At 47.2% G+C, this 27773-nt stretch overlaps 1 protein-coding gene across 1 annotated transcript; it reads right to left on the bottom strand.

Annotated features, from left to right (window-relative positions):
• Positions 1-469: 469 nt before the first annotated feature.
• On the bottom strand, positions 470-27755 carry LOC147111898 (2-oxo-4-hydroxy-4-carboxy-5-ureidoimidazoline decarboxylase-like). The gene is made up of 2 exons (XM_085999930.1): positions 27581-27755; positions 470-964 (listed from the first exon to the last, which is right to left on the bottom strand). Exons 1-2 carry the CDS (start codon positions 27753-27755, stop codon positions 609-611), a joined length of 531 nt encoding a protein of 176 aa, XP_085856056.1. The 3' UTR covers positions 470-608.
• Between the last annotated feature and the right edge of the window lie 18 nt (positions 27756-27773).

The raw sequence follows: 27773 nt of genomic DNA on the forward strand, positions 1-27773 counted from the left end.
ATCTTGGGTGTTTGAGATAATCTCCCTCTCAAGTTTGAGCCATTAACTAGACGAGTTATGATCATGGCTATTTATTAGACTAACGTGACTCTGATCTCGACAGCTTTATCTACTGCAATTTGTTCTGCCAAAACAATGCACCAGTTATTTTCCTCAAATAAAAGTCTAAAAACATAGAGCGTTTAACCTTCTGGGATTGAGTCCTGACGGATGCCTGGTTTAGGTTAGTGACCAGTTCAATCGAATTCTGTTTATTTCTGGGAACTTTGTCGAGATTTCGGAGCTTCAATTCATTACTTGACTAAATTGAAGGACATCTTTAGGGGCTTTATGTTCAATAAATAATAATCATCGGCACCAATAACACGAGTATTCTAACATTTGGGAACGTGCTAGAGACAATGTACAGATATGTTTCTTTTCTTATGAGTGTAAAACCAAATGAAATCAAACAAACGTTTCGCTGCATTTATTAGCTTTTTAAAGCAATTTATTCGATTTGCAAAGTTGCATTCTGCATTCTACAAGAGGTTTGCACATTTCATTCAGACACTCCAGAGAATTTATTCCCCAATATTTGATGCTTTGAACATCTCTGACAACCCTTCTTATTGCAGCTTGGTGGCCTGGGGTACTTGGTTGAAGATATCCAAAAGATGCAGGCGGCCGACTATTTGAATCTGCTCAATGCTGATCTTAAGCTCTTGTTCAGGGCTGTTGCGGATTCTGCTGCTGAGCTGCTGGATTATGGTGTTCCTGTCATTCATCCTGGTACAGATCACGAACGGAAAGTTGAATTTGTTCTTGTAGGCAGCTTTTAATTCACTAAGCTGGGATCTCTGGCCCGGAGTGAGACTGGTTAGCCCGGCTCGGGTCTGCTCACCCTGGGATTCGGGTGACAGGGTTCCTCTGAGCAGATCTCTCCCAGCCAGCTCGGGAAGGCATCGCAGGATTCCTTCTTTCCCTTTACAAATACAAGAGGAAAGAGCAGCTTCACAAGTTTTAAATACAACATATTTATTTCGATATTAGTGTCAAACTTTATCCGTTTCACAATCTTTAGACCTTTCTCACACATCGGTGTAAACGAAATGAACGCACAAAGATCACTGACACCGACAACAAATACGCGATTTTTTACCAATATTTCTGAACCCTAGCAGGTTACATGTTTAATCTTAACAATCAATTAAAGCAGAGAAAGAGACAACGATTGATAGGTACTACTGGAGCTCATTGAACTTAAAATATCAGAGTATTTTCTAAATAGTAAGAAGCTAGAAAATGTGAAGGAGCAGAGGGATTTAGGGAGCCATGTACAGAAATCATTAAACTAGTGGATAGGTGCAAAAGAACAATGGAATGTTAGCTTTTATCTCAAAGGGGTTGGAATAAAACAGGGATGGAAGTTATGCTACAATTGTATAAAGTTCTGGTTACACCCCACTTGGAGCACTGCATTCAGTTCTGGGCATCGCACCTCAGGAAGGTGATATTGGCCTTGGAGGGGGTGCAGCGCAAATTCACCAGAATGATACCGGGGCTAAAAGGGTTAAATTATGAGGACAGGTTGCATTGTATTCCCTCGAGTATAAAAGAGTAAGGGGTGATCTAATTGAGGAGGGAAGATGATTAAAGGATTTGATATGGGAGATAGAGAAAATCTACTTCCTCTGGTGGGAGAGTCCAGAACAAGGGGGCATAACCTTAAAATTAGAGCTAGGCCGTTCAGGGGTGATGCCAGGAAGCACTTCTTCACACAAAGGGTAGTGGAAATCTGGAACTCACTTCCCTAAAAAGTTGTTGAGGCTAGGTCAGTTGAAAGGGTATTAAGGATTACAGAACTAAGGTGGATAAATGGAGTTAAGATACAGATGAGCCATGATCCAATTGAATGGTGGAACTGGCTCGAGAGGCCGATTGGGCTATACCCATTCCTATGTTCCTATTTCTGTGAATTAGTAAAATATATAAATGCACCCCTGTTATCATAGAATCATAGAATCCTACTGCACAGAAGGAGGCCATTCAGCCTGTCGTGCCTCTGCCAGCTATTTGAAAGAGCTGTCCAATTAGTCCCACTCCCCAGATGTTTCCCCATAACCCTGCACATTAGTCCTCTTCAAGTACATGCCTAATTGCCCTTTGAAAGTTACTATAGAATCTGATTCCACCACACTTTCAGGTAGTGTGTTCCAGGTCTTAACAATCCTCTGCGTGAAGAAATATTTCCTCATTTTCCCTCTAGTTCTTGTGAAAATTCTTTTAAATCCGTGACTTTTGGTTACCGACCCACTTGCCAGAGGAAATACTTTCTCCCTATTTGCTCCATCAAAACCGCTCATAATTTTGAATACCTCTATTAGATCACCCCTTAACCTACATTACAACAGTGACTACACTTCAAAAAGTAGTTCATTGGCTGTAAAGCACTTTGGGACGTCCAGTGGTCATGAAAGGTGCTATATAAATGCAAGTCTTTCCTTCTCTTCTCTAAGGAGAATAATCCCAGCTTCTCCAATCTCTCCACAAAATTGAACTCCCTTATCCCTGGTAACATCCTGGTACACCTCCTCTGTACCCTTTCCAGAACCTTCCTAAAGTGTGGTGCCCAGGATCGTACACACGTTCAACCAGAGATTTGTAAAGCTTTAGAAAGAAAGAAAGACTTGTATTTATATAGCACCTTTCACAACCACTGCACATCTCAAAGTGCTATTACAGCCAATGAAGTACATTTGGAGTGTAGTCAGTATTGTAATGTAGGAAATGCGGCAGCCAATTTGCACACTGCAAGCTCAGTTAAACATCTCATCCGAAAGACTGCACCTCCGGCAGTGCAGTGCTCCCTCAGCACTGCACTGGAGTGTCAGCCTAGAGTTTTGTGCTCAAGTCTCTGGAGTGGGACTTGAACCACACAACCTTTGGACTCAGAGGCGAGAGTGCCACGGCTGACACTCAGCGTGACTTCCTTGTTGTTGTATTCAATGCCTCATTTACAAAGTCAAGTATCCCATACGCTTTATTAACAGCCTTATCAACTTGCCCTGCCACCTTCAAGGATTTGTGAATATGCACCCCCAGGTCCCTCTGCTCTTGCACCACCCCCCTCAAAATAGCATCATTTAGATTATACTGCCTCTCCATGTTGTTGCTCCCAAAGTGCATCACTTCACACTTATCACATTAAATTGCATCTGCCATGTGTCTATATAAATGCAAGTTGTTCTTGTTGTTATTTTCTACTTTATGAGGAATGAAAGAAAGACTTTCACAACCTCGGGACGTCCCAAAGCATTTTACAGCCAATGAATATTAATGACCGAGATGAAGGGACTGAGTGTAATGTATCCAAGTTTGCTGATGATACAAAGCTAGGTGGGACAGTAAACTATGAGGAGAACACAAAGAGTCTGCAACGGGATATAGATAGACTAAGTGAGTGGGCAGTAAGGTGGCAGATGGAGTATAATGTGGGAAATGTGAGGTTATTCACTTTGGTAGGAAAAATAGAAAAACAGAGTATTTTTTAAATGGTGAGAAACTTTCAAATGTTGGTGTTCAGAGAGATTTGGGTGTCCTCGTGCAAGAAACACAGAAAGGTAGCATGCAGGTACAGCAAGCAATAAGTATAATAAATGGCATGTTGGCTTTTATTGCAAGGGGATTGGAGTACAAGAGTAAGGAAGTCTTGCTACAGTTGTACAGGGCCTTGGTGAGACCACACCTGGAGTACTGTGCACAGTTCTGGTCTCTTTATCTAAGGAAGGATATACTTGCCTTGGAGGCGGTGCAACGAAGGTTCACTAGATTGATTCCTGGGATGAGAGGGCTGTCCTATGATGAGAGATTGTGTAAAATGGGCCTATACTGTCTGGAGTTTAGAAGAATGAGAGGTGATCTCATTGAAACATACAAGATTCTGAAGGGGATTGACAGGGTAGATGCTGACAGGTTGTTTCCCCTGGCTGGAGTGTCTAGAACTAGGGGGCATAGTCTCAGGATAAGGGGTAGGCCATTTAAGACTGAGATGAGGAGGAATTTCTTCACTCACAGGGTAGATTTTTGGACTCTAGGGGAATCAATTGATATGGAGATTGGGCGGGAAAGTGGAGTTGAGGTCGATGATCAGCCATGGTCTTATTGAATGGTGGAGCAGGCTTGAGGGGCCGTATGGCCTACTCCTGCTCCTATTTCTTATGTTCTCATGTTCTTATGAAGTATGTTTTTGAAGTATAGCGACTGTTGTAATGTAGGAAATGCAGTAGCCAATTTGCACACAGCAAGGTCCCACAAACAGCAATGTGATAATCACCAGATAATTTCTTTTTTTTATGTTGGTTGAGGGATAAATATTAGCTAGGACTAGGACACTAGGAGAACCCCCCTGCTCTTCTTCCAAATAGCATCATGGGATTTTCACATCCACCTGAGATGGAAGACAGGGCCTTGGTTTAACACCTCATCCAAATGACAACACCTCCCACTGTGCAGCACTCCCTCAGTACTGCACTGTGAGCCTAGATTTTTATGCTTAAATCTCTGGAGGGGGCTTTAACTCACAACCTGCTGATCTAAAGGTGAGAGTTCCACCCACTGAGCCACAGCTGACTCCTTTATCTCTCAGCTCTCTGCAGTTTGGACAATACGTGCCCATGTATGCAATGATGAGTGTAACTATACTGTCAGGTACATGGCTGTATGAAGTAATCTACACAGTTGCCAAAATACGTTATAGATCAACTTAAATGGGGAATTTGAGCAAATGTACCCGGGCTAACAGGAACAGAGAAATTCCAGTGCACATATGCATCTTGGAGGTGAATGCGAAAAAAACAGAAATGGAACTAGACCAAACAGGATAACATATAGGTTGCCTGCAAATAATACAACATCGAGCAGTCTTAAATATTTTCCTAACTTCAGACTCCAATAACAGAAAGTTAAATTGTTTCATTAAAATGTACGAGTGGCATCTGCTAAAATACCCAGTTACGCAAAGTCTTTAATGACTACAAATGCCACTCTTTCTATCCCAACCTCTTGATCTGAGTTTGAAAACAGTGATATCCTTCTGCAATTTTAAATATAATATGATATGATCTTAAAGACTAATGCAATATTTGATGCAATAAACTTAGACCTTGTTTAGTGCAAACTAAATATAACGCGTTCAACTGTGTAAACAGTTTCCGGTACACCTCGCCGGTGTGTCAGTAAATGCAGTCCTGCAGCGCCACTTGGTGCTCAATGAAGAGCACAGCCTCAGTTTAAGGAGAAGGAGGAGCTTCCTCGAGTTCTATCTCTAGACTGCAGTGTCAGTTTGAATGGCGAATTAACGCAAGGGCGCAGATCGGTAATAGCTTTCACAGCAGACTTGTTTATGCTGCCGGGGCGCCATTCAGATCCAGGAGAGAGCTCTGTGAATGTACTTACTTACACGCTGTTCCCAGAGAGACCATTTTAAAAGATTAAGGGCATGGACAGGAGCTTCTGCATCTCACAGACACAAAAAAGTGGGTAGTTTGATAAAGTGTCTTGGAGGTCTAAGAAACTCGCTGAACATTTTGTAAATCCAGTTTGATACTGCACTGCAGGTAGGGTGCGTTATACTACAACTCTAGCATGGGTGCCAAAGTTGCAGTCGAAATCTGGAGCCAGGGCCCAAACTGACTCAGGAGAAATGTGGCGTGAGACCCCCAAGAGGAACCAATCTCAACAGTTGAGTTTGACACCACATGGAGTAGAATACTGCTAGGGAGGCACCCAATGTCAGCACCAATTCTGGATTATAAAGTGTCTTGCGTTACCTGGCTCCTCTAACATCAGTAGCGGGAAAATGCTGAAGAATATTTAAAAATTACTATTTTTCATCCTGGAGAGCACATTGTCAGAAGTAGTCAAAATGGATATAGAACTAATAGGCTGTGCCTCACAAATCCAATAGAATTCTTTGAGGCTGCAGCAAAATTAGTTGACAAGGGCAATCCGCTTGATGACTTATTTGTATTTTCAGAAAGCATTTGATAAACTTCCATATCTGAGGCTTTTAAAGAAGACAAAAAGCAAAACATTGATGGATTTGTGCCCAGCAAGACCCGCACAGAGCTCTGGACCCCTGTGGGTGCATTTTATATTTAAGAGAGCAGGTGTCAACATCCTCTTATAACATTAAAAAGACTCCATACTAAGTCTATAAAGAGCTTCCTAATGTGCTAGGCAGGCTGATCAGGACAATTCATGAGTTATTTGACACTTTCACATTGGTGTGCAGCCAAAACCACTTCATGTTGACTTGAAAGTGCCAATATGACGGCAGCTTTAGTCAGAAAGTTCCCAAATATAGTTAACGTGGGAAATCGAAGTGTCACATTGTTGCAGCAGTGAGGTTCTAATGCGATGTGGGTAGAGATGATAAATAAAAACAGAAAATGCTGGAAATACTCAGCAGGTCAGAGAGAAATGGAGTTAACGTTTCAGGTCGATGACCCTTCGTCAGAACTGGAAAAAGCTGGCGATGTAACAGGTTTTTAAGCAAGTGTAGGGGCAGGGAAAGGGGGGAGGGGAGGAAAGAACAAAAGGGAAGGTCTGTGATAGGGTGGAAGGCAGGAGAGATTAAGAGACAAAGGAGATGATGATGCACGGCAAAAGGAGATGGTAATGGGACAAGTCAAGAAACAAAAGATGACTCTAGATGAAGTGTAAATGGCACTGGCTGAATGATTGACAGTGGCCATGTGACAGAGAGAAAAACAAAATGGAAAAATAAGATAGGGGCAGAGGTTATGGTCTGAAGTTGTTGAACTTGATGTTGTGTCCAGAAGGCTGTAAAGTGCCTAATCAAAAGTGCCAGTTCTGACGAAGGGTCATCGACCTGAAATGTTAACTCTGTTTCTCTTTCCACAGATGCTGCCTGACCTGCTGAGTATTTCCAGCATTTTCTGTTTTTATTTCATGGCCTAGAAATTCACTGGCCTTAGCGCCGCTTTTGAGGCGCTAGAGGGCCTAGCGGCGAAGTTATGGCCAGTTTTGAAATTGACAGGGGCCCTAAATCGGCGTTAGGCCGGTAGCACTGCGCCGGCACCGATGACGTCATCGGTGTGCGCAGCGTCCCGGTTGCCATGGTAACCCGCCCGAACTCGGAAATTGAGTTGCGGCCGCCTCGCCCGTGGCAGCCGCAAGCAACGTTCTGGCAGAGGTGCCTTACAGAACGTTGCGCCGGCGCATTAAAGGCCCCGCGGCGGCCGGCCGCCTTCCCGCCGCCCGCCTGGCCGCAGCTCCCTCCCCGGACTTCCCCCCCCCCCCCGGAACAGAAGCAAGCCCGGCACTTGTCCGAGGTGCCGGGCTCATTTTTAAAAAGATTATCGCGGGCCACGGCCGGGTGCAGGCAGCTCCTCTTTAAGGGAAGGAGGAGGCCTGCACTTCCCGAACCTGCCGCACCGCAGCGGGCGCCGCAGCGCCGGAATAGCGCCAAAATTCAGCGCATAGCGCCAGTTTTCAGGCGCTAACAGCTTTCAGCAGCGCCGGCAGCCGTTTGGGCGCAGAAGTAGTGAATTTTTGGCCCGCCCAGCGCGACTTAGCTCCGGCACTAACTTCCGGCGCTAAAGCCGTCGCTGCGCCAAAACCCAATTTCTAGGCCCATATTTCCAGCATCCACAGTATTTTGCTTTTGTAGCAGAGATGATAAAACTATGCTAAACCTACCCTTGGAGTGCTTGGTGCTGACATTGGGTGCCTCCCTAGCAGTAACATTGCTGACCCCTTGAGTAGAAAAATGTTCACATTTTTTTGAATCTGTATTATGCACGGATGCTTACAGAATTGATCTTGCTTTCACAGCAAAACAAAAGAATGAGAGAGGGATGTGGTGTAGTTCTTTAAAATACTGAAGTATAATGTACACGCAAAGAAAAGGATGGGCTGAGGCCGTGGAATGATTTCAAGACAATGTCAAGGATTTTATACTTAATGTGTTCAGGGCAAGGTGCCAACATAAGTCAGCGAGATAGGAATGACAGGTGAGTGGAACTTACTGTGAGCTACAATATGGGCAGCTGAGTTTTGACCAAGTTGGAGCTTATGGAGAATGGAAGACTAGCAAAGAGAACATTGAATAAGTTGAGTCTGTGGGTGACAAAAGTGTGGGTAAGGATATCAGCAGCAGTGGGGGGTGTTATGGGGTGGAAAAGGGTGATGTTGCAGAGGTGGTCATGGTGCTGGATAGGATGCAGGCTTTAAAACTCAGTTCTTGATTGAACGTGATGCCAAAGTTTCACAGAGTCTGGTTCAGCATAAGCAGATAGCTGGTGGGAGTAGGGGGAAGGTGGCATCAATGGTAACGGAGTAGAGTTCATGGTGCAGGTCATAAATTATGGCTTTAGTTTGGCGGATGTTCAGCTTGCCTACTTCCTGATAATGGGGCCAACCCCAGAAATACACATAGGCTGAGTACACTAAAGGTCTTGCAGGTGGTCCATTCAGAAAATCTAGGTGCCTGTGCCACTTCCTCCCACACACCAGGCTGGTGGACCTCAGCTGTTCCTTTGCTTTCCCCAATTGTTTCAGCAGCCATTGCTGTTTTATCACTATTATTATCAGAGTGTTAAATGATAGAGGAGTTAAATCATCACCTGGGAAGGGCTCAAGCCTCATCCAGATTGCACCAACTGCCACTAATTATTTGCCTTACAAGCAGCAATACCATGAACTACTCCAAAAGAGGAGGAATTAGCCTCTAATCTGTTATTTTCCAGCACCATCACAGTGCCACCACAAGTAGTTCCCAGCAAGTTAACAATTGTTCATCTTCACTGATTTATGCATTTTGACTTAAATGGCTTCTGGTAGAAAATGTCATGTTTTAATTGATAACATTTTTGGAAATAATTTCAAATAATTAAAGTATTAAAGTACTATAGTACAGATACATAAGAACATAAGAAATAGGAGCAGGAGTAGGCCAATCGGCCCCTCGAGCCTGCTCCGCCATTCAATAACATCATGGCTGATCTGATCCTAACCGCCAATCCACTATCACAGAACTATCTCCTGAATCTAACAGAATTAGACACATGAAATAGGAGTAGGATCAGGCTACACGGCCCCTGGGCCCGCTCCGCTACCCATAGGGCCATGACTGATCCGAACCTAGACTCATGTCCAAATTCCTGCCTGCTCCCCGTAACCCTTAATTCCCTTTACTTCTAGGAAACTGTCTATTTCTGTTTTAAATTTATGTAATGATGTAGCTTCTACAGCTTTTTGGGGCAGCATATTCCATGGACCTACCACCCTCTGAGTGAAGTAATTCCTCCTCATCTCAGTTTTGAAAGAGCAGCCCCTTATTCTAAGACTATGCCCCCTAGTTCTAGTTTCACCCATCATCAGGAACATCCTCCCCGCATCCACCCGATCCAACCCCTTCACAATCTTATATATTTCAATAAGATCGCCCCTCATTCTTCTGAACTCCAATGAGTAGAGTCCCAATCTACTCAACCTCTCCTCATATGTCCATTCCCTCATCCCCGGGATTAACCGAGTGAACCTTCTTTGTACTGACTCGAGAGCAAGTATGTCTTTTCTTAAGTATGGACACCAAAACTGTATGCAGTATTCCAGGTGCGGTCTCACCAATACCTTGTACAACTGAAGCAATACCTCCCTATTTTTATATTCTATCCCCCTAGCAATGAAAGCCAACATTCCATTGGCCTTCTTAATCACTTGCTGCACCTGCATACTAACCTTTTGGGTTTCGTACACCAGGATCCCCAGATCCCTTTGTACTTCAGTACTTTCCAGTTTCTTGCCATTAAGATAATAACTTGCTCTACGATTTTTCCTGCCAAAGTGCATAACCTCACACTTTCCAGTATTGTATTCCATCTGCCAAATCTCTGCCCACTTACTTAGCCTGTCTATGTCCCCTTGCAGGCTTTTTATGTCCTCCTCACTCACTACTTTCCCTCCCATCTTAGTATCATCTGCAAACTTTGATATGTTACACTCGGTCCCCTCCTCCAAATCGTTAATATAGATTGTAAAGAGTTGGGGACCCAGCACTGACCCCTGCGGAACACCACTAGTTACTGATTGCCAGTCTGAGAATGAACCATTTATCCCAACTCTCTGCCTTCTGTTAGATAGCCAATCCTCTATCCATGCCAGAATATTACCCCCAATCCCGTGATTTTTTATCTTAAGCAATAATCTTTTGTGTGGCACCTTGTCAAATGCCTTTTGGAAGTCTAAATACACTACGTCCATTGGTTCCCCTTTATCCACCCTATATGTTACTTCCTCAAAGAACTCCAGCAAATTTGTCAAACATGACTTCCCCTTCATAAAACCATGCTGACTTTGTCCTATTAAATTATGATTATCCAAATGTCCTGTTACTGTCCCCTTAATAATGGACTCCAATCTGAATTTGTCATTATCTACATAGAAGCAAGCCACTGTAATGCAAAAGGCACATGGTGCCACCCGGTGACTGACTGCAGCATCACAGACTGGATATTTTATTGAAGCAGACACAAGAAGCATATTTAATAAAATGAATAACATAATATACTAGCAATGTATTTAAAATGTTAATTTATAATACAAAAAATCTGAGCCCCTCTAATTATCACATTTTGTGAACTGATTAGTCTATTAGCTGAGGTCAAAAAATGAAACCTTGTTTCCAGCATAGATCTGTTAGCTGAAACCAATGTTGAAGCTTCTTTTCATACACTACAGGAAGAGAATGCAATGATGAGCAAGCTGGAAATCTCTGATACAACTGCATTTTTTCTGTAAATTCTCGTGTAATTCTAGTGTTTATCATCTGCAATTGATTCCGGTATGATGCGAGAGGAATCTGGCAGAATCAATCCCATAAGCTACCAGAGTGTGCTGCTCCAGGGCGCACTCCACACCCCAAACGTGCCCCAAACCACTCCAGACTTTGCTGCTTGGCCTTAATCTAGTGCCTTTAAGGTCCCATGCATAACCTTGGTCCTCTCCAGACCCTACTCATCAGGTTGTGGGGAAAATGCTAGAGTCCATTATAAAAGATGTAATAGCAGAGCACTTGGAAAACAGTGACAGGATCGGACAAAGTCAACATGGATTTACAAAAGGTAAATCATGCTTGACTAATCTACTGGAATTTTTTGAGGATGTAATTGGTAAAATAGATAAGGGAGAACCAGTGGATGTGGTGTATTTGGACTTTCAGAAGGCTTTTGATAAGGTCCCGCATAAGAGATTAGCATGTATAGTTAAGGCACATGTGATTGGGGGCAAGGTATTGAATTGGATAGAGAACTGGTTGGCAGACAGAAAGCAAAGAGTTGGAATAAACAGGTCTTTTTCCGAGTGACAAGCAGTGACTAGTGGGGTACTGCAGGGATCGGTCCTTGGGCCCCAGTTATTCACAATATATATTCATGATCTAGACAAGGGAACTAGATGTAATGGCCTAGAAATTGGGTATAGCCCCGCTTGAGGCGTTAGAACTGGCGATGCGCAAAGTTTATAGCCAGACGAAACTTATCGCCGCCTGGCGCGATATTGGGTTGCATCGCCCCCAAAGGGGATTGAGGCACTAAATCAGCTGTTGCATGGTGCTCTTAAGGCGCAAAAGGTCAGGCGCTACTCAATTTCGCCGCGGACGGGCGCAGCGCAGGTGAACTCAATTACGGGAAAGCACGAGACCTCCAGGCGCCGGCCGGCTCTTAAAGGGGTGGGTCAGTCATCCTGAGCTTCAACACCCAATGCCCTGTAGGCCTCAGATTCGGCGCGCGCCCTTGTCTGGCGGTACAAACTTGTTCATCATGGAGAAGGTTAGGCAGAGAGCAGAGCGCTTCAGCACTGAGGCTTTGGACCACTTGGTGGCTGCAGTGGAACACCGTCGAGAGGTCCTGTATCCGGATAATGGCAAGAGGCCGAATCAGAAGGCTTATCGACGATCTTGGAGGGAGGTTGCTGTGAGGGTCAACTCCAGCAGCATGGTGACCAGGACCCCTGTTCAGTGCAGGAAGAAATTCAACGACCTCACACGGATCGTTAGGGTAAGTGATGGTTTACCAAACTTGTGCTTCCCTCCATCTGCAGCTGACTTCGGGCACCCTGCTGCAATGATGCGCCAATGGCCATCTGTCAGTATGCACCCATGGCCCTTTCTGGACACACACATGGACTGATGTCTCAAGGCCTGATGTAAGGGCTCTTGCACCATGGGGGGCATGGACTGATGTCTCAAGGCCTGATGTAAGGGCTCTTGCACCATGGGGGGCATGCGATGATGTCTCAAGGCCTGATGTAAGGGCTCTTGCACCATGGGGGGCATGCGATGATGTCTCAAGGCCTGATGTAAGGGCTCTTGCACCATGGGGGGCATACGATGAGGTCTCAAGGCCTGATGTAAGGGCTCTTGCACCATGGGGGGCATGCGATGAGGTCTCAAGGCCTGATGTAAGGGCTCTTGCACCATGGGGGGCATGCGATGAGGTCTCAAGGCCTGATGTAAGGGCTCTTGCACCATGGGGGGCATGCGATGAGGTCTCAAGGCCTGATGTAAGGGCTCTTGCACCATGGGGGGCATGCGATGCGGTCTCAAGGCATCGTGTAACAGAACCTTCCCTTCTTTCCCCTGCAGGCCAAGCTGGCGATGATTCGAAAGGAGCAGCGTCGAACCGGTGGCGGACCTGCACAAGTGGTCACTCTCACGGATCTGGAGGAGAGAGTGCACCAGATACTTGGAGGACGTCTGTCTGGTCCTGTGACCACTGCATCTGCCGACCCCATTACCGACAGCGAGGGTAAGACTCTCAGCTTTTTCACCTGTTGCCGTCCACTTGGTCCCCCCGCCAGCATGCATCCTCAGTGTGCAGCCATGTCAGAGCCTTGCCGCAATCTGGCATGCCTTTCAGCAAAGCTGTCCTTTTGCTAAAGCCACTCTTCCACCTCCCACTTTCAGATGAAGCAGCACCAACTCGAGCTCAACGCGCTGAAGCTGCCAGTGCCAGTGCTACCGGAGGCGAGGACCAGGAGGAATCCGGACCAGCCGCTGCAGAATCCGGGGAGCTGAGACATCTGCAGACTGGGGATAGTAGTCCCCTGGAGGGGATGGGGGGTGGCTCTGAGGACGAACCAGTTGCCAGACCAAGCGGCATGCAGCAGCGCAGGGGGGATAGGCAAGTTCGGCCACCGTCTCCCTGCAGGGCAAGGCAGGTCGTCATGACTGCTGCACAGAGTGCAGATGAGGTCCGTCGCCTGGCTGAGATGAGCAAACAGGCCCGGGTCAGACACACGGAGCTGATGGCTGCAGTGGAGAAGATGCCTGAGTCAATAGATTCATTGGCTAGGAGTATGTTGGACTTCGGGGCAACAATGGAGAGGACTCTGCAGGGCTTTGGGGCCAGAATGGAGAGGACTCTCCAGGTGTTCGGGGAAACTATGGACAGGTCTATCCAGGGCTTCGGGGCCACAATGGACAGGACTATCCAGGGCTTCGGCCCAACAATGGAGAGGACTGTCCACGGCTTTGAGTCGGCAATGGAAAGGACTGTTCAGGGCTTCGGACAATCCCTGGAAAGGTCTGTGCAGGGCTTGTCCGAGGCAGTGGAGCGGTCGGCACCTGCCTTGTCCGAAGCCATGGGAAGAACTGTCCAGGCCTTCTCCGAAGCACTGGCACCTGGCACACAGGTCCTCACTGTTGCCACGCAGTCACTTGCTGGGCTCCTCCACAGCCAGATTGACGCAACGCGATCTCTCACTGCAGCCACCCTCTCTGCATCAGATAGGATCACCCCGGGCCCTTCCACTCCCGTACAAGGCCAGGAATCAGCGGAGCATGCGATTTTGGCGGATGAGCCGAGCCGCTCCCCTCAGATAGCCAGTGTGTCGTCCGACCATGGTGCAGGTGTCCTCTCTCGGCAGGAGAGCATTGCACATGCCAGCGCTGGGACGCCTGCATTGCAGCTGCCACCACCTGCAGGCCACACTGCTCCCAGCCATGGTCACAGCAAGCATCCTGCGTCCGCACCCTCCAAGCCCAGAGGTCGGCCAGGCCATCCCTCAGGGGCTTTTGCGCTTCCAGACAGTCAGGAGGTGTCCCCCAGCCTTGAGCCCGCCACTGGGGTCCAATTACGTAGGAGCAGCAGGGAGGGAAGGGGCCTGGCGCAGAAGAGAAGTCGTTCTCCCTGAAGGGGCTAGTTGTAGAGGGAGGTGCTGAGACGTTTGTTTGTCCAAATTCAAGGACACCCTCACCTGTTGTTATATTTGCTGAGGTTTGTTGAGTTTTGCGGCTTGGCCGAACAGTTAACAGTTATTTTGAAAGTTATGGTTTGTGCTCACATTACGTTGTTTAGCTGTAATGAAAGACTTTTGTGTCAATAAACAGAAGTTTCAATGTTGCATGGTGCATGTGACTACTTTCAGTGATGCTGGCATTCAGAGGCCCTGAAACATCCAAAGTGCGCATGAGTTAAGACTCTCATCATTCCGCCACAGGGGTTTCGACACGAGTCCAGAGGAGCCTCTGACGAATGGACCTTCCACTTTCAGCAGTCCTTCCATCTTCCTCCTCCTCCTCCTCCTCCTCCGCCTGCTCTTCCTCCTCCTCCTCCTCCTCCTCATACTCCTCCTCCTCCGCCTGCTTGTGCAGGGTCCGAGGGAAGGTAATGAATTGATGCGTTCGCCTATAAAGGGCATCTGTCACTTGCCGGATGCAACAGCGGACTGCAGCCTGAGCGACAGTCGCATTGTCCCCAATGGCTGACTGAAATGATCCGTTGCCATAAAAATGGAGGGCATCAGTCAGTTTAGCCATAATGGAGAGAGAGGTTCTGCAGCGTTCACGCGGCTGCAGATGCTGACCAAGCAGGTGGCACAGATCAGTAACAATGTCCCTCCAGATTCGGAGCCTTCGCAAACACTGCTCCTCCGACATGTCAAGGCTTGTCACCTGCTGCCTAAAGACCCTCGCAGCATCCCGTCGGATTGGGCGACCTCCATTGCCCCTCCTCATTCTGGCCAATCCTGGCCGTCTCTCTGCCCCTTCACAGTGTTGGGCGACGAGGCCGTCGCCCTCCAAACAAGCTCCCATTCCGATGCCAGTTGGTCAAAAGGCTTTTAGGTGTAGTGGTGCAAGTGGTTCGGACAGGGTTGAAGGGCCCAAGTACTGTAAAGCTAAATTCCCAGAACTCTGCTCCACATTAGCTCACCAACTCTCTGTAGCAGCAATCGCAATGAGCAGGCCAAGTGGCAGAAGATTCTGCACTAGAGCTGTCCCCTTTAAATAGTGCCGCCCTACTCCGAGAAGGGCCTGTTAGCCCTCCCTCGAACTGTCACTAATAGCGCTGGGCGCTAAGGCTCCGGGCGCCACCCAATATGCACTCAGGCGCTCCTAAAAGGCGTTGCACACTGAAATGACGTCATGAGCTGCTTGCCCTCGCAGGCGCGCGCAAACACTTAGCGCAGGCGCTAAATGTATAGTCAATATCTGAGTTGGCGCTATCTTCATAGCGCTCGCCCCAACATAGGGCTTCACCCCAATTCTAAGTCTCTTAAGGCGCTCAGCGCCGGCGCTACCAACCCAATTTCTAGGCCAATATCTCCAAATTTGCAGATGACACAAAGCTGGGTGGGCGTGTGTGCTGTGAGGAGGATGCCGAGAAACTCCAGGATGATTTGGGCAGGTTGGGTGATTGGGCAAAAGCATGGCAGATGCAATATAACATGGATAAATGCGAGGTTATCCACTTTGGTGGCAAAAACAGGAAGGCAGATTATTATCTGAATGGCAATAGATTGGGAGAAGGGGAAATACAACGAGACCTGGGTGTCCTTGTGCACCAGTTGCTGAAGGTAAGCATGCAGGTGCAGCAGGCGGTTAAGAAGGCAAATGGCATGTTGGCCTTCGTAGCGAGAGGGTTTGAGTACAGGAACAAGGATGTCTTGCTGCAGTTGTACAGGGCCTTGGTGAGACCACATCTTGAGTATTGTGTGCAGTTTTGGTCGCCTTATCTGAGGAAGGATGTTCTTGCCATGGAAGAAGTTCAACGAAGATTCACCAGGCTGATACCTGGGATGGCAGGAATGACGTATGAGGAGAGATTGGGTCGATTGGGCTTGTACTCGCTGGAGTTTAGAAGAATGAGAGGGGATCTCATTGAAACTTATAAAATTCTGGCAGGACTGGACAGACTAGATGCAGGAAGGTTGTTCCCATTGGCGGGGGAGTCCAGAACCAGGGGTCACAGTCTAAAGATAAGGGGTAGGCCATTTAGGACAGAAATGAGGAGGAATTTCTTTACCCAGAGAGTGGTGAACCTGTGGAATTCTCTACCACAGAAGGCAGTAGAGGCCAATACATTAAATATATTCAAGAAGGAGTTAGATATATTTCTTAAGGCTAAAGGGACAAGAGGTATGGGGAGAAAGCAGGGACCGGGTACTGAATTTGGATGATCAGCCATGATCGCATTGAATGGCGGAGCAGGCTCGAGGGGCCGAATGGCCTACTCCTGCTCCTATCTTCTATGTTTCTATGCTGTTCCAGGCTCCTCTTCCTAGCTTCAAACCATTACATGCTCTGCTCCATTGCCTTGTGAAGTGGAGGGTTTTTTCTCTTCTAGCCTCCAAGTGATAGGGGCTGGAATACCGATGAGTATCTTTCATGGCTTCAATGATCTGATTGCAATCATTCTTAGATGTGAGTTGCGGCTCAGTGGTAGCTCACTTGACTCTGAGTCAGAAGATTGTGCATTCAAGTTCCACTCCAGAGACATGAGCACAAAATCTAGGCTGACACTCCAGTATAGTACTAAGGATCTGCTGCAATGTTGGAGGGGCCATGTTTCGGTTGAGCCATTAAACTGAGGCCCTGTCTGGCCTTTCAAATGGACATAAAAGATCCCATGGCACTATTTGAAGAAGAGCAGAGGAATTCTCCGTGATGTCCTGGCCAATATTTATCCCTCAATCAATAACATTAAAACAGATTATCTGGTTATTATCGTATTGCTGTTTGTGGTATCTTTCTATGTGCAACATGGCTGCTGTGTTTCATACATTACAACCATGACTATACTTCAAAAAAGTACTTCATTGGCTGTAAAGTGCTTTCGGACGTCCGGTGGTCATGAAAGGTGCTATATAAATGCAAGTCTTTTTTTCTGTATTTATCATTCAGGCACCGTTCTCATTACTCAGTGGCCAATTGAAGGCAAGGTCCAGTAATAGTTGGTTGACAGATGTATAGTTTCATGATGATGCTGCCAGGATAGTGTCATGTACCCTCCCGCCAGCCTACCCAGGTGTATGCACATGAGGCATAAAGGAACCAGGACCAGGCTGCCCTTGCAGCAAGGTGCAGCCAACTGAAGATCTTCCTGGTGCTCAGGGCCTGGAGACAAGGACCACCTCAGTCCCAAAAGGCCCTTGCAGGAATGCAGGAGCCAGCCATGAGATATCTCCCTTTCAGCGAGGGAGCACAGAAGAGAAGCAAGAGATTGAAAAGGTGCACAATTGCAGGCACCGAGGGAGAAATGTGATGGAAAAAAGGAGTAGGGAGCTACACAAATCTTTTGGCATTAACATTTTGATTGCAATACAGGTATTTGCACAGTATATTTGGCTTTGGGGGTGCACCCTGGTCAAGACGTCATAAATGAAAGATATGGATTCTATTTGGGATAGTGTCTGTACGTCAATGTATTATCAATGGCATTACCATCATCGAATTCCCACCATCAACATCCTGGGGGTCACCATTGATCAGAATCTTAACCGGACCAGCCACACAAATAAATACTGTAGCTATAAGAGCAGGTCAGAGGTTGGGTATTCTGCGGTGAATTACTCACCTTCTGACTCCCCAAAGCCTTTCCATCATCGACAAGGCATAAGTCAGTAGTGTGATATTGGTGCAGAAATTCTGATCCCCACGGGTGGGTACGCGCTGTGTACTGTGCACAGAGCATGCGCTGGAAAGCTCTTGACAGATCCTCTGCCTGCCCGGGAGAAGGGCCTCTGCAGGCGGAGGGTTCCGTTTTTGGGAGACCCTCCACCTGCAGAAAACACTTACAATTCTTGCACCTGGTAAAAACAGGCGTAAGGCCTGCTTTTACCAGGATAAGAGTTGAAAAAAATGTTTAAAAAAAAATTTCCACTGATTTATCATTTTAAAATACTTTAAAGAAAGTTAAGTTTATTTTTAGCCCTGTTAAAAACATTAATTATTTTTTTCAAAAAGTAAAATTTTTGTTTAAAATACTTAATTTATTGCACTGTAATTTAAAGTCATTTTAAAAATGTGATTAAAAAAAAAAAATTATTTAAAGTTTTACTATGTTTTGGGGGTGATCTCTGTTAAGGGTTACGGAGAGAAGGCGGGGACGGGATACTGAATTAAAGGATCAGCCATGATCTCATCGAATGGCGGAGCAGGCACGAAGGGCCGAATGGCCTACTCCTGCTCCTATCTTCTATGTATCTATGTATCTATGTATATCCGTGTATCTTAATGTTGTGTCCTTCAATAATCAGACAACAGACTGCAGGGAACGATTCAACAGGTGTTTGCTGAATGAGGGTTACTCTCAATCACTACTCAGGGTTTATATACAGGTGTGGTCACTGCCGGTACTACAGTATACAGGCGCTGTAAAAAGTAGTTCTCTCCCTTAAGGTATATATAGGGCCAGAAATTCCAGAACGGGGCTTGCAGCGCGTGCAAGCCCCGTATTTGCATTTACCCCGCGCTCCTGCCGATCAGCTCCAGGGACGCCTGCACTTGCAGAAACTGAAAGAAGAATCCCGGGCAGCGTATGACGTCACGCCGCCCAGGAGTGCAGCCAGCGCGGAGCCAGGAGCGTGCAGTGTAAGTGAGACACGCCCCTTGAGGTCTCAGTTTCACTGGACACGCCCCCAATGTTTCTGTCAAGCTGCTTTGCTTTTTTACATGCAAAGCAGCAGTTTAAATAGGTTTTTGGAAGTTTTTTGAAGATTTTGGTAACTTTTATAAACTTTTTTAAATGTTTACATTATTTTGAGTAATCTGAAGTAGTTTTAAAGAGAATTAAAGCAATTTAAAGACTTTTAAAAGCCCTAAAAGAATTTTTTTAATTCCATTTATTTATTTAGCAATGTCGTCGTCATACGTGTCTTCACACTGTTCCCTTTGGGGAACTGTATGAAGTGGTGGAAGGATTTATGGCCGTGATTAACGCTCATTCCGTGACCGTAACCATCTTTGAACCAGCCATTAGGGCGGTTAGTCCTATGGCGGGAGGGTTTTACGGGCTCCCACAAGCTATACAAGGAGGGGGGGCCACCCACACCCACGGACGCAAATATCCCACTGGATGTCAACCCAGAATTTAGAGCCGGAGCTCCGACTCCACTTGCCGGGACTGTCTGGAGCGGGGTTCGAAACCCTACCCTGATCTGGCCCAGCAGCGGGGATCCTACCGCTATGACAAAGGCCCAATCCGATTAGCAACGTGAAATGGCAGCATAGGGCTCCAGTCACGGGGAGGGAAAAGGCGCAGGAAACGTATGGGTGTCACCTTTTGTGCAGAGTGGGCCTTTTGCGTAGCAGTAAGCATCCCCGCCGCTGGGCCAGAAGGAGTAGGGTTTTGAACCCCACTCCAGACAGTCCCGGCAAGTGGAGTCGGAGCTCCAACTTTAAATTCTGGGTGGACATCCAGCGGGATACTTGCGTCCGTGGGTGTTGGTGGCCCCCCCCCCCTCAGATGGGTTGTGGGAGCCCGTAAAACCCTCCCGCCATAGGACTAACCACCCTAATGGCTGGTTCAAAGATGGTTACGGTCACAGAATGAGCGTTAATCACGGCCATAAATCCTTCCACCACTTCATACAGTTCCCCAAAGGGAACAGTGTGAGGATACGTCCGATGATGACCTCTTGCGCAATGCACCTCCTTGGACCCTCAGTCGCAGATGCGAGGGGGCAAGTCATGCAATTGTTAAATTTTTTATGTTATTGACATGTAAAATGTTGGCCCAATAATTCCCTTCCAAATGCGCTAGTACGGTCGGGGTACTTACGCATCTGGCCGGATGAAATGCCGGTTTTCAGCATGCACAGTGCATGTGGGGAAAACCGGCATTTCCTGTCCTCTGAACGAAGGGGTTCAGAGGCAGAACGCGTGCGACTGCACAGGCAGCGCGTGCGCAGTATAATTCGCCGCTTTCATTAATGCTTTCAGTGAGGTGCAGTCATTACAACTTACACATGAAAAAAGCATGGGTACAGTTGCTACAGAGGCTGCGGAGGAAGATATTTCTTATCGTGGAGCTTCTGAAAGTATGTATGTCTGTATATATTCCTTTGCGTGTTATGTATATATTCCTTTACTTATGTGTATGAATGTATTATTTAATTATGACTTTCAGAGAAAGTAACTTATTTGAAAATCATAATTAAAAACATACATTCATACACATTAGTAAAGGAATATAAAACATACATACATATACGTTAAGGAATATATGTGGACATACATACATAACTCATTCTCACATTCCATTCACACAGCCACAATTGCTCCTTCTACCTACCGTTCTGAAAACCCTTTTAAAAAAAAAATTTAAACTTTTAAACTTACTTAAAATTTCTTAAAATAACTTCCCTCCCTTTCCCAAACAAAAATATTGCATTTCAAAAGCTCCACGATAAAATATATCTTCCTCCGCAGCCAATGAACAACTTTACACTTGCTTTTTTCAAGTGTAACTTCCTAAGGGCTTAACCTCACGGATTTCATGAATGAAATCCACGAAGTTCACTGCGCAAGCGCTGCCTGTGCAGTCGCACGCGCTCGAGGTCTGGAAATGCCGGCGTTCCCCGCATGCGCTGTTCATGCTGAACGCCGGCATTTCCAACGGCCAGAAGCGTGAGTAAGCCGACCGTACTCACGTTTCTGGCCTGGAATTTCTGGCCCATACATTACAATTCCTCCCCTTTTAGATTAACAGTACCATAATACTGTGGCGGTACCACTGGTTGTCCCTTACATTGAGACACATAATTCCCTTTAACTTACCTTTTGGGGCCGTTGCCCTTTTAACTTACATGTTGGGGCCATTGCCCCTTTAAGAGACGCCCTAGCGCGCTGACGTCACGTCACATACGACGTGATGTGCGTGCGCCGGCACAGCCCGGCCTAGCGTCTTCGGCCTCAACGGCCAGCCGATGGGAGCAACGCGATCTTCCGCTCCCGCGGCAAGCACCGGCCTCCCGACTTCAGCCTCAACGGCCAGCGACGCAACAACGCGCATCACGTGACGCCCTAAGCGCGGGAAACGCAAACAACGTCAAGACGTCACAACACAAACGCGATGACGTCATCACGCTCCCCACAGGACTGCGAACTCAGTCCTCGTGGAGTCCCCGCTGGGACAACACCTATACCACAGTGCTCCTACAGTCAGCCATCTTACCTGCCATCTTACCTGATGTAATTAGCCTGTTCCTGTAAATAAACAACTTATTTATAGCTCGTCGAAGTCAAACTCTCTTATTTAGTGGCGATCTACACGAACCGCTACAATACTCATTTAACAATTAACATTTTTAATATACAATGTTATATGAAAATAGTCCATTCATATATTCAGTCTCTGGGGAGGCTTCCTGATTCTTTCTGGATAATGCCTTTCCCGAGTGTCTCGCTCTTGGTGCGGAGGCGATTCTAGCACCCTGTCGTCAGTTGATTCATCAGCTTCCAATGCTATTGTTTCTGAGGTAGATGCGACCTGTACGTCGGGTTCCTCACCAGGTACGTATGGCCGAGACATGGGGTTGACTCGTTCCTGTGACTCTAGGATCTGGTCAGCATGGCGTCTCACAATGTTCTCCCCAACATCCACTGTGTACATTAGTGGCCCCTGCCGTGTGCATATCGTTCCTGAATGCCATTTCTCTGTTCGGTAGTCGCGGGCCAAGACTGGTTGCCCTACATTGAAGCTCCTTGTCGGCTTCTCATTGATGTGCTGGAATTGCTTACTCTCAACATCTCTTCGTACATTTGGCCTGAGCAAATCCAGACGAGATCTCAACCTTCGGTTAAAGAACATCATGGCCGGGGCCTGGTTGGTGACTGCATGTGTCGCATTTCTGTAGGCTAACAGGAAATTGTCCACCTTATGCTGCAGTGGAATGTCGTCATCGCACATGGCCTTTACTGCTTTTTTAAAGGTTTGTACGAACCTCTCAGCCAATCCATTTGTGGCTGGATGATACGGGGCGGATGTGTAATGCCTTACCCCATTCCTTTTCATAAATCTTCGAAACTCTTTGGACACAAACTATGGTCCGTTATCAGAGCAAATCTGCTCTGGCAAGCCGTTCCTGGCAAAAATGGTCCGTAGGACTGCAATAGTTTTCTCTGTGGTGGTGGAGGATATTTTGATCACCTCAGGCCATTTCGAGTGCGCATCCACGGCTATTAAAAACATTGAGTCCATGAATGGACCAGCAAAATCAATATGCACCCGTTGCCATGGAGATGAGGGCCACTCCCATGGGTGTAGAGGTGCATGTGGTGGTGCATTTTGGACCTTCTGGCATCCTGAGCAGCTCTTTGTCAGGTCCTCGATTTGCTGATCGATCCCCGGCCACCACACATAAGCCCTAGCAAGGCTTTTCATTTTCACCCCTCCCAGATGACCTTCGTGAAGCTCATTGAGCACTCTCTCCCTTAACTTGGGTGGAATTACCACTTGGGATCCACACATCAAGGTCCCCTGGCATACTGACAGCTGTTCTCTTCTGGATGAGAATGCTGGCAACAGTGAGTCGCCATGTGCTGGCCATCCCTTCACCGTCAAATCATATACCCGAGACAGTGTCGGGTCATTTCAGGTCTCCTTCTCTATACCAGCGTTAGTTACTGGCAAGCATTCAATTATAGTCGAATGAAATATTTCGACAGGATCCACTGCTGGTGCTTCCTCCGCAGTAGGCAGTGGCAGGCGTGATAGCCCATCAGCGTTTCCATGCTGTTTCGTGCCCTTATACTCGATTTCATATTGGTGCGCCCCTAGAAAAAGGGACCATCTTTGTAGCCGTTGCGCAGTCATCACCAGAACGCCCTTCTTTGGATTAAAGATGGAGACAAGAGGTTGGTGGTCAGTCAGCAAGGTGAACTTCTGCCCATGCAGATAGTGATTGAACTTTTTCACTCCCCACACTAGGCTGAGGGCCTCCCTGTCAATCTGGGCGTAGTTACGCTCGGCTGAGGTTAGTGACCGAGACGCAAAGGCTACTGGCCTCTCTGAGCCGTCCGGGAATTTGTGCGACAGCACCGCTCCAATGCCATAGGGTGATGCATCACACGCCAACCGAATTGGTAGTGCTGGGTTGAAATGAGCCAACACCTCTTTTGATGTGATCAATGCTTTGCTCTTCTGGAAAGCTCGTTTACATTCGTCACTCCACTTCCATGGTAGCCCCGTTTGCAGTAGGGTGTTCAGTGGGTGTAGTACTGTAGACAAATTCGGCAAGAACTTATGGTAGTAGTTCACCAGCCCAAGGAACGACCTCAGTTGTGACACATTTTCCGGTGCTGGAGCCTTGACTACTGCCTCAATCTTTTCAGGGGACTTATGTAACCCCTCTTTATCAATAACGTGGCCACAATACGAGATCTGCTTCTGGAAAAACTCGCATTTGTGGCGATTAGCTCGGAGCCCATATTCCTTCAATCTGGTGAGCACCTGCTCGAGATTGGCGAGGTGATCACTGTCATTTTCGCCCGTGACCAGGATGTCATCCAAATAACACTGGGTCCCTGGAATCCCTTGCAGGACTTGTTCCATTGCCCTTTGCCAAATAGCTGGAGCTGATGCTACCCCGAACACCAGCCGGTTGTATTGGTAGAGACCTTTATGAGTGTTGATCGTGAGGTACTGTTTCGAGGCTTCTTCTACCTTCATTTCCAGGTATGCCTGGGCCAGATCAATCTTAGTGAAGCGTTTCCCTCCAGATAGCGAGGCGAAAATATCTTCAATCCGCGGAAGCGGATATTGTACAGTGTGAAGGACCGGGTTCACTGTCACCTTAAAGTCCCCACAGATGCGAACCTTCTTTGGTTCCCCAGGCGTATTACTCAATGTCCTCTTCACTACAGGAACGATGGGTGTAGCCCACTCGCTCCAGTCCACTTTGGACAGTACTCCTGAACGTTCCAAACCTTCCAGCTCTGCTTCGACGGCTGGGCGGATCGCATAAGGTACCGGTCTGGCCTTAAAAAACTTTGGGCTTGCATTTTCCTCTATTTTCATCGTCGCTGTTATGCCTTTTAGTGTTCCAAGTCCCTCCTGGAACACTTCTTGTGCGTCAGTTAGCATTTTTGACAGTCGTCCAGGTGTGACGTCATCATCCTTTTTGGCATCTACAGTCAGTGCTTGTCTGGAATGCCAATCTAGCTGTATCTTCCGGATCCATTCACGTCCTAGTAGTGGTGGTCCTCCATCTGGCAATACATATAGGTCCATTTTTGGTGTTTCCTTGCCATTATATATAATGTTCACCCTTATTTTTCCTTTGGGGTAGACTTTTTGCCCCGTGTACGTCTTCAAGACAATCTTTGTATCTCTCAAGGGTATATGTGAGAATAGCCGCTTGTAGTCCCTTCGGTTTATGACTGTTAGGGCTGATCCTGTGTCCAATTCCATTTTGACTTGGACTCCTGCTATCTTGAGCGTGACCCAGATAGTTTGGTGATCCTCCGTTTTGATCACATTATGTAGTTTCAGACAACCCAGCTCCTTGCTTCCGGAGTCTGTATCACTCTTCTGTTTGTCTGAACTACTCTCCGTCACCTTATGTACCTTCTTGTACTTCTCCTGTGGAGATTTCTTGCTGCTGGTTTTCTTTCCTGACCTGCAGACTCTTGCTGTGTGTCCTACTTTTCCACACTGTCTGCACACTTTGTCCTTGAACCAGCAATCATTATGGTCGTGTGTTGTTCTGCCGCAGCGATAGCACTTCACTGTTCCGTATGACATTTCATTTGTGCCATATTCTTGCGGTCTCCGTTGTATCTCTGCAGCGCCCCGTGCTGCTGCTTCATATGATACCGCAATGCTGAAAGCCTTGTCCAGCGTAAGATCCTTTTCTGATAGAAGCCGTTTCTGGGTTCCTTCACTTTGAAGCCCACACACAAACTTGTCCCTTAAAGTATTTGCTAGTCCCGTTCCAAACTGGCAGTGTTTTGATAGCTTGCGCAGTTCCGTTAAATACTCAGCATTACTTTCAACTTTATGCTGGTTCCTTTTGTGAAACTTACATCTTTCTGCTATCAGCAGCGGTGTGGGGTTTAAGTGGTCCTGTAGGATTGACACTATGTTTTCAAAATCCATTTCTACTGGCTTCTCTGGGGTTACTAGGTTTCATAGTAAGCCATACGTTTTTGCACCCATTGAATTCAACAATACCAGCGCTTTCTTGTCATCTGGCACTTCATTCGCCTTGCAGTATACTTCTATGCGTTCGACATATGTCGTCCAATCTTCGACTTCATTGTCGAACGCTGTGATACTGCCACTTTTTGGCATTTTTGGGTGTGGTTAGACTGGCTTAAAATGGCGTCGCCCGTGCTTTCCTTTCTTCCCCGCTGTGGCTTAAAATGGCGGCTCCTGCGTTGCTGCCAACGCCGCTCTCGGCGGTCCTCGTGGCAAATGGCGACGCCCTGTGGGTTTCGTGCGCTGCTCCTGCACTGCTGCCAACGCCGCTCTCTGCGGTCCTCGTGGCAATGGCAGCACCTCGCATTTTCCTGCCCGCCTCTCTCCCCCGTTGATGCTGCTCGGCCCTTGAACACCGGCTGCGCTCTGCTCTCTCTCGTCTCTCTCCCCCGTTGACGCCGCTCGGTCCTGAACACCGGCTGCGCCCTGTGCGCTCTGCCCTCTCTCTCCCCCGTCGACGCTGCTCGGCCTTTTTCTGTGCCGCTCGGTCGAGCTCTAGCCCGCCGCTGTCCGGGAAGGGTCTGCGCAGTACCTGTTGCCAGCCCGTTTCGCTGGACCACCATGACTGGAAAGCCAAGCCTGGCGCTCGACAGCCTCCCCTGCGATGCTGAAATCTCCGCTGGATGACTGGGCAGTTGCCCATGGTCGACGCCCGTGCTTCTGGACTCGACCTCCTTCCACTGTTCTCCAGGAGTGAATCCCTGGGAGGTGATGCAGAGTTGCAGGTAGGTTCGAATCTGCCTCGTCACCAATGTTATATCCGTGTATCTTAATGTTGTGTCCTTCAATAATCAGACAACAGACTGCAGGGAACGATTCAACAGGTGTTTACTGAATGAGGGTTACTCTAGAACTAACTGTACAGATCACTACTCAGGGTTTATATACAGGTGTGGTCACTGCCGGTACTACAGTATACAGGAGCTGTAAAAAGTAGTTCTCTCCCTTAAGGTATATATACATTACATACATTACAGTCTCTATTCATATATTTGACAGGTCTTCCTGTCAAATGTATGAAGGGAGATTCCCTTCCGTGATTGGCTCCCCATGACCCACGTGATCCCAGGGACGCTGCGAACCACCTGCGCCTCTGGGATACGTGGGCCCTGCACACTGGCAGTTTGGAGAGGCCCAGCAGCGGAACTCTACGCCTCCCGGGAGCCCTCCGGTCTTGGCACAGATTTTTCCAGATTGCAGCCCTCCGCCCACGGGAGGCCTGCGATTGGAATTTCTGGGCCATTATACTTTCCACTTGTCTGGGTGAGTGCAGCTCCAACACTCAAGAAGCTCGACACCATTCAGGACAAAGCTGCCCGTTTGATTGGCACCCAATCCAGCACCTTAAACATTCACTCCCTCCACCACCGGCGCACCGTGTGCAGTGTGTACCATCTACAAGATGCACTGCGGCAACTCACCAAGGCTTTTTCGGCAGCATTTCCCAAACCCTTCATCGTCGCTGGGTCAAAATCCTGGATCTTCCTGCCTAACAGCACTGTGGGAGTACCTTCACCACATGGACTGCAGCGGTTCAAGAAGTCAGCTCACCACCAAGGGCAATTAGGGATGAACAATAAATGCTGGCCTTGTCAGCGATGCCCACATCCGTGAATGAATAAAAAGAACATACTACTGTGGTGATTAAACATAGAAACCAGTGTTCACTCCTGTTTTTCCTGTTTTCCCTGCTTTACGTTGACTTTGAATTCCAAACATTTTTAAGGTTTGTGGTTTCTGACACCATTACGTTGATTAATCACCTTGCTGCGATTTTATATTCTATGCTGGCTCAGTCCCCGGGTCCTGCTGCAAGAAAACGCTTACCTGAAACTGTTGGAACTAACATTGAGCTCTTTAAGGTCGACATCTCTGCGAACTATGTAAATAATTGTAAATTTTTCATTTAGTTTTAACTATAGGTTTTCATTCTGCCTTTTGTTTAGTCCCAGAGAAGAATAAAGAGGCTCATCACAGTGGAGTCCAGCTGAAGATCTTATAAAATTCGACTGTGTATTTAACGTCATCTAAGCTGGTGATCATTGGGGAAATAGAGTTTTTAAATTAATATGTGAGCAGACTTGTTTTCTTACCTGATCGAGGCAAGTTATCTATAAAATCTACAATGCTTTTTTCCAAGGCACACACACTTGTAAACGGGCGATCCGACCAAACTGCACCTATAATCATTGGGCATTTCTCAACCACATTCCCAAACACATCAACAAACTCTTCGAAATTCATGGCGTTAACAACTTGGATATCCATAACTTTAACAGAACGTCC

This window comes from Somniosus microcephalus, chromosome 10 (assembly GCF_052327205.1).
Source record: "Somniosus microcephalus isolate GS21.2 chromosome 10, FLI_Smic_1.0, whole genome shotgun sequence".
In the NCBI taxonomy this organism is placed as follows: Eukaryota; Metazoa; Chordata; class Chondrichthyes; order Squaliformes; family Somniosidae; genus Somniosus; species Somniosus microcephalus.